General features: G+C 60.1%; 1 protein-coding gene across 4 annotated transcripts; it reads right to left on the bottom strand.

The window, feature by feature from the left end:
• Positions 1-345: 345 nt before the first annotated feature.
• Positions 346-6945, bottom strand: TMEM18 (transmembrane protein 18). Of its 4 annotated transcripts, none has more exons than XM_042982608.1 (5): positions 6781-6945; positions 4991-5111; positions 3324-3378; positions 716-809; positions 346-626 (listed from the first exon to the last, which is right to left on the bottom strand). In XM_042982608.1, exons 1-5 carry the CDS (start codon positions 6814-6816, stop codon positions 537-539), a joined length of 396 nt encoding a protein of 131 aa, XP_042838542.1. In that variant the 5' UTR covers positions 6817-6945; the 3' UTR covers positions 346-536. The 4 variants fall into 4 exon arrangements, with proteins under 4 accessions (XP_042838542.1, XP_042838543.1, XP_007087320.1 ...); XM_042982609.1 differs by having other exon boundaries at positions 4991-5108; XM_007087258.3 differs by lacking the exon at positions 6781-6945 and adding an exon at positions 6180-6290.
• Positions 6946-7375: the final 430 nt, after the last annotated feature.

Genomic DNA, 7375 nt, shown 5'->3' with positions numbered 1-7375 from the left:
ACTGCTAACGTGCCGGGTCAGATCATCCCTAGCTCGGGACCACCCTGGGCTCCAGCCCTCCAGTGACAACCCAGAACGTCACCAACTTTGCCACATCCCCTCCACGGAGAACCAGCTGGGCCGCAGCCTGGGAAGCAGCACATGCAGGGGGTGATGGTGCCGTTGCACGGACAGCACCGTTTATCATCTGCTTCAAAGTGTGTACGTTGCTTCAACGCTTTACAATGAATACTAACCGTACAGGTGACAACTCGGCGAACTATGCACAGACACTACTGATTTACACACTTTAACAGGAAGACGCCGACATCCTGGGTTGATCCAGGGCTAACCAACACCCAGATGGAACAGGAGACTAGTGTTTATTTTAAAAACCAGTTTTAAAGTGTGTCCTACAACACGGATGTCACGATAAAAGAACCCTCTGCACAAACGTGAGTGGCCGAGTAAGGACGCCTCCGATGCACACTTTAACCCTTGACACAACAACAGAGGAAAACAACGTCCATAAGAAAACCAACACAACTGTTCCAGTGTTACTCTTCTTTTCTCTTCCTTCCTCTTCTCTTCTCCTGTAACGTTTTCAGGTCAGTCATTACATTCAAAGTCTTTCGGACCCACATAATCTAAAAACAATGATTTTGAGACACGTTTAGAATTGGAAAACACACATCCATCAACAACACTAGAACTCAGAAAGCTGTAACACACATACCACGATGATCATGGCATTGAGCAGCAGCGGTGCTGAAAACACTAGAGAAATGAACATCCCCCGTGAATCGAAATACTGGTATTTTGAAAATGACCTGTTTCAGGAAGAAATTAAAAGTTACTTGGTATAATGGAACAACGTCCTTAGCGATATTCCCTAACGTAAGGCTCCTGGAGAGCCTCTTACGTCGACTAAGGCTCCACCGCCTGCCCCACAACCGAACCCACCCTCAGCCCTTCCCAGCTCGCTCCTACTGGGCCCCATCAGGGAACGTGCAGCGGGCCCGTGGCGAAGAAGGCAGGAGCCCCGGGGCCTGGGGAAGAGGGCGGCGGGGGCAACAGCAATCAACCCTCGGATTTGCCGGGCAAAGTAAACGCTTGTGCGCTCTGGTTAACGGCGAGTTTGACGTCACCTGGGACGTGCTGTGCCTTCTGTGGGCCAGAAGGCGTCACGGGCTGCACGCGCTCCAGAGCTACTCTGAGACGGTGCCAGCCGGCTCAAACTCTCACCAGCTCAAACTCTCTGCTCAAACTCTCACCAGCAGGCTGGGTCCCTCAAGCTGCCCCCAGGCAGAGACTGGTTGTATCCTGGGGCTCGTCTGCGGCCACCAGTGATATGCAGGACGACCGTTTATAAAGCACCTAACAACCTGTTAGCTCAGTGAGTCACCGAGGAGCCAGCCAGCAGCCCTGGCGTCACGGCCGAGAACAGGGGAGGCAGAGCTTAGAGCTTACATTTTTCCGGAGAAAAATGAAGCCAAGGAGCATGGAGTTGCACGTGGGCTGCAGGAAGGCTCCCGACACTCCAGCAGGGACCCGGGGGAGCCACCAGGGCCCAGCCGTGGCCAGCCTGTGGCCGTGGCTGCCGTGGCTGTGCCGAGGCTGTGCCGAGGCCTAGGTCGAGGAGGGGCTGGCGCCTGGGGAAGCAGGCCACCGCTCGGGAGGCGTGGGGGCGGGCGCCGGAGGTGAGGGACAGAGCCGCGCTCGTGGTTTGTTTCCAAGGTCAAGGACCTCGGGAGGAATCTGCGTGGCGAGTGAGGTCTCTGGCCAAAGTCACTGGGAGGAGAAGCGCCAGTACAGAGTGGAGCACCGTGCCTGGGGTCAGCTCTGGATGGGGGCCGAGTGTGAAGCGCTGCTCTCCTGATGGTCATCAGACCTCCAGCGGCTGGGGCGGCTGCCCTCGCACAGGAGGAAGGCAGAGAGCGGAAGGAGGGACGTCCTGAGAGAGGAGACTGGCAGCCTGGCGTCCTGGAAACCCGCGAGCAGGTGGTTCAGGGGGAGGGAGGCTGAGGTCAAGTAACCCGCGGACTGGCGGTGGGCCAGGCCCCATGCGCCCCACCCTGTCATGAACAACAGCGTTTCCACTACAAGGTGGGGAGCGGGCCCAAGGGGACAGTGACCATCTTCCAAGTCTCATCGTGAAGGGTCCAGATGGGGGAGGCCCAAGGGGCCCTGTTTTACATTGAAAAGTGGGGATTTTCTCAGTACGTCTGGCTGAGGAGATGGGTTCAGAGGGCAGCCAGGAGCAGGTGCTGGGGCCACAGCCATTCCCTGAAGGCACAGCTTCTTCCAGGTCCTCAGGACCCGACGAGCAAGGACGTGTGGGGGCTGGAAAGACAGCAGGTGTAACGCAGGTGGGATGGAACGTGCACGGTCACCTAGGGTGGCTTTCCACAACCTCCTGGAAAGCGCCAAATGGCACACATGCATGCTTCCCGGGCCAAGAGGCAAGGTCTTCAACCCCTCTTTGCTGAGAGTCTAGTAGTTTTTCTTTTTTTTCTTTCGCATTGAAGAAATGTAAATGTTTTAGCACTTAGAAAAGCAAGACCGTTTTTAGCTCACAGGCCACGTAAAACCAGTGGGCCAGATACGGCCTGTGGACCGTTGTTTGAAAGCCACATCTAGACACACGTGTGAGGGTCCCAGATGAAGGCCCTCGGTCTGCACAGCTGTGTCTCACTCACACGTGTGGGTGCCGGTGCTGAGCTGCACCCAGACACAGGGCCTGACACTCAGGCAGGATGATGTGAGAGCCAGAAACGGGGGAGGAGGACAAGCAGAGGGCAGTGACGGCTGGTGATGCCCCGCGGGTCTCCACACCCCGAGGCTGGCAGGAGCCGTGGTGGAGAGGGAGGAGGTGGGGCTCCAGGGAGGCCGCAGGCAAGGGGGTGGAGCTGCGATCACCGGAGGGCGGCCGGGGGTTTATGCCAGGAGGACATCCCGAGGCCTCGAGAGGACACGGCAGGTCCAGGGAGGGCAGAGAGGTCTCAGAGCACATCACCCACGGCCCTGACCACGCATGGACCGAATTCTCTCTAAAATGCCACTTTCTCTACTCTGCAAATAGAGCTACCTCAAACAGCCCCTTGAACCGTCGCCCGCTGTCATGAACCGTATCAACCAATCTTCAAATCCTAAACTGTCTGATAAGCCGTTCCTCTGACCTAAACCTGTCGGAGCAGAAGCACTTGGGCCCCCAGGGCCTTCAGCGACTCGTTTTCTCTTGCGGCTCCCGGAGTCTTGTGGTCGGCGTGCAATGCTCCCACTGCACAGACCGCTCTGGAGTGCCACTCCCCAGTACGGTCAACACGCACAGGGCGTCGGCCTACCTCCAGTTCATTGCTGCTACTTCGTTGATGTACTCGGCACAATAAACTAGAATCACTGGAAGAGAGAGAAACCACGTGTCAGGATCTGGATGACGATGGATCACCCCTCTTTACAGAACTAAACATGCTGTTGGCAATGGTATATTTAACATAAATGTAAGAGAACAGCAAAAATTTGACGAGAGATGGACTTCCTATTTTAGAGACAGTGTGAGGCAAGACCGTAACGCTTGCACACTACAGGTAGGACGCCTCCCCTTGACGGAAACACGGGAAGGTCTCAGTGCAGAGCCGCTGAGCCGTGCAGAGGCCGGAAGCAGGTCTGCCCCTGCAAACCACGTGCGCACACGTGTGCCTGCGCCCGCGCTCCGACACGACCCGATCACAGTGACCCAGTCACAGAACGCCCAGAGCTGCGAGACCAGGTGCCTTCCACCGTCACACTGCCACCCCGCGGGGACACACGGGACAGCCGGCTAGAGACAGGCCCAGAGGTTCTGGCGGCCGCAGCAGGAATCCCGATGCCCCCCGAGCCTACCTGAGTAGAGACCGCGACCCTCCCGGAGCCCGGGACGCAGAAGCACGCGGCTATTCAACCCCGGATCCGGAGCTCGCTCAGCATCGCGTGCTGCCACCGTTCCTGCGTGAAAACTACACGGCGGGACGCGGCAAACCGCAAAGTCTGATGCTTTCAGTTCTCAGGTAAATTAAAATGGGAAAAACCTTCCCGTCCTTGACCCAAGTCACAAAACGGAAGACACCATGGCTTTAGAACCTCTGGACTCCTCCCTCCGGATTGGACCCAACGAGGCACATCAAGAAAGCCAAGGGAAAAGGAGAAAAGCGGGGGAAAGGCTGAGACACGGAAGGCGGCGGAATGACGCCATCTCTGCCAGCTGACCGGGTAATGAACCTCGGCGGTGCCACCCAGGGGCTGAGTGACTTGGGGGGCAGGGAGCCCCTCCGTGTCTCACTTTTAAAAATGCGGCAAATAATACCGCCCCGAATAAAATCAATCTGTGCGGGTCTGAGAGTCAAAGGAATCACCGAAGATGTACACACACATAGAACACTGTCTGTCTGTTGCCCCCACGTGTGCAAAGTCCTCCCCTCTTCACCCTCAAAAATAAGAAACCGAACACAGTTCTTGAGTTGCCAAGTTTTCCTCGCATGTCCGCTCACGTGATCAGGCCGGCGACTTTCTCCGAGGGACCCGCCCCAGGGCCCGTGCACAAGCTGTCCTCGCGGCAGGGAGTTCACTGGGGCCCTCGCGCCGCACCCCTGCTGCGTGGCTCCCTCCTGCAGGCCCTGCACACCCCGGTCTACGCGCTGCCCCCGCACCTCGCACGAGGCCCCGCCCCGGAGCTCCGCTGGTTTGCTGCCTCGTCCGGATCACGGGCGGCAGCAACACACCTCCGTCCGAAACTGCGTCGCGGAGCCGGTGCTGCCCACCACCTCGTGCGGGCCCAGAGGCGCACACGCCCGTGACAGCACGTGACGGCAGGAAGCAGGGCCTCCGCTCATCCCTTGCGCTGCAGGACGACTTCTGCGACGCCAACGCACCGCTTCCCTCTCTCCCTAGGACGCTCTCTTACTGACACGTCCCACCCTGCACCTGGTCACGTCACACGGCAATCTGGGTCACAGAATTCGTGCATTCTACTCACCTAAGCAGAGGAAATGCCCGACCTGTAGTTTATACCTCTGGGCTGAGAGACACGTGAGCAGCAGACACAGCACGTGGAAGACGGCCAGCCCCATGAGCCACGGCTCCGCCCAGTCCGTCTGCTGCAAGACACATCGCTAGAAACTCATCACCGTCAACTCACGTGGGGGCCAGGCGTCGCGTCTCCTGGGTCAGGGAGGCCAGCGGTCCCTCACTGCCAGCGCTCCTGGGGCTGCTGGCCGGGGCGTCCAGGGCCCTTCCCCCACAGGCCTCCCAGAAGCAGGTGTTGGGGAAGGAAGGGGAAGGAAGGGGAGGAGGGAGACGGGAATCGACTGCACCGCAGCCACCCGCAGACATTAAAGAGAAATGTCACTGCTTTAATGTCTGAGCACGCAGAACTGGGGCACCACGGATTTCCCCTTCTGTGGCCTGAATAAAATCATGTTTTAAGGCTTCTAAGGATCATCGTCCCATGACAAGCAAGAACAGAGTTCCTGAGACTAGCACTCAAGGCCTTGGGAAATCTGAGCCATCCCAATTTGCTAGATTTCCTCCGACCTTTCTGCCAGGCCGCCAAATAGCACTGACATGTCGGGTCTCCTCAACCGGAGGGTGGGCATGTCTGCACCCTCAGATGCTCGTATCCGCCCCCCCCAACCATGCTCGGATTTACCCTTCGTCTAGATCTCCCCTGCAAGCTCACCCCCAAGCCCTGCCCTTAGCCCCGCCCTCAGCAAACCAGGCCGGGAACTGCATCAGGCCACTGCAGAGCCCTCAAGACTAAGTGTCCCCTGCCGCTTCTGCACGCCCCGAAGGGTAAACTGCCCACAAGCTACCCGTCCCCATCAATGTGCGGAGGGGGCAAAGGGAAGGGAGCGAGGGGGGGCGTCCAGAACAGCGCACGAGCAGCACCTGGAGCTCCCACTGCGCTGGGGGAGCGGTCCCCCCACCACCTCTACCCGCGGTGCGTCCACACCTGGGGCCCAGGGCCGCCCAAGAGTCCCCGCCAGGTCCGCCCCGAAACGTCCCGCCCACCACCAGGCCCCGCCCAGGATCGGTCCGCCCACCACCAGGCCCCGCCCCCGCCCCATCCGGTGTCGTCGGCGTCCGTGGCGGATGCGAACAAACCCGGACTGCCCCCCCCCCCAAAACCGTCACCCAAGCTGGCGACCAAAAAGGCAGCGAGTTACCGTGATCACGGCGGGAATGCTGACGGGGAAAGAGCTGACCGAGAAGGCGGATGGCATCGTCCCCGGAAAGGCCCACCCTCACCACCACCGTCTCCCGTCCCCACCCCAGTCGGTTACCACAGGGAACGCCTCCGGCGTCCCCTCTCGCGGGATTTCCACTTGTCGCGAAATCTGCTCGGACCCAGCTATCTCGCGATATCTCCCGTGCCCGGTGCCAGGTTCACATCTCGCGGTTTTCTATGGCTTTAAATCTAATGTTGAAATTGTAACTAGGTTCCCAGAGTGTTTTCCCAAGAGGGCCGAGAGGCGAGAGGGGACGAGAGCGTCTTTAGTTCTCAGACCTTCAACCCAGTGGCGCTGTCGAGAACCGGGGGGCGAGTGGGCGTCTCTGCCTGCTTCCGACGCCGGCCCCGAGGGACCGAGGGGGGAGTATCCGCGCTTCCGGGGGACCGAGGGGGAAGGTGTCCGGGGGACCGAGGGGGGGGGCAGTGCCCGCGCTCCCGGGGGACCATGGGGACGGTGTCAGCGCTCCCGGGGGACCGAGGGGAGAGTATCCGCGCTTCCGGGGAACCGAGGGGGACAGGGTCTGGGAGGGACCCACTTTTTCTGGCAGATAACCTTGTGCGTGCGCACACATCACCTGGGCCCATATGTACGTGGGGTCTGAGTACACCTGGGGGTGCCGAACGTTCCACCTTTCTAACAAGCCGGGTGAGGGGGATGCTGCCTGTGGGCGACCGCAGTTGAGAAGGCCCTGGGGACGCCCTGCCTACCCTCCGCTTACAGGTGCATTCGGGTCGCTGTTCGTTAACCGGGGCGTCCAGAGCCCTGCGCCTCAGGGACGGACTCGGGACCCGCGGTTAATAGGTGAGCGCGGGCGGGCACGCGGTAGCAGGAGCGGGTGAGACAGGGTGTGTGTGCGGCCGCCCGCGGACCTACCCGGAAGGCGACCGTGTGCCCGCAGGGCCGGGACTGCCACGTGCGGAGACAGCGCCCGCCGTCTGGGTGGAGTGGAGCGAGGACGCGCAGTGCGCAGGGGCCCCGCCTCTGGAGCTCGTGCGGGAGCAAGGAGGCGCCAAAGGAGGCGAGGAGATGGCTTCCCGGCAGGTGCATTCCTGAGCGGCGGAATCAAACCGACACTGAACCCAGAGGGCCGCGCTCCGGTTTAAGCCGGGCTGCTGCAGCGTCCGAAACGG

This window comes from Panthera tigris, chromosome A3 (assembly GCF_018350195.1).
Source record: "Panthera tigris isolate Pti1 chromosome A3, P.tigris_Pti1_mat1.1, whole genome shotgun sequence".
Taxonomy (NCBI): domain Eukaryota; kingdom Metazoa; phylum Chordata; class Mammalia; order Carnivora; family Felidae; genus Panthera; species Panthera tigris.
The sequence above is the reverse complement of the archived record's forward strand: the minus strand, read 5'-3'. Positions and strand labels throughout refer to the sequence as shown.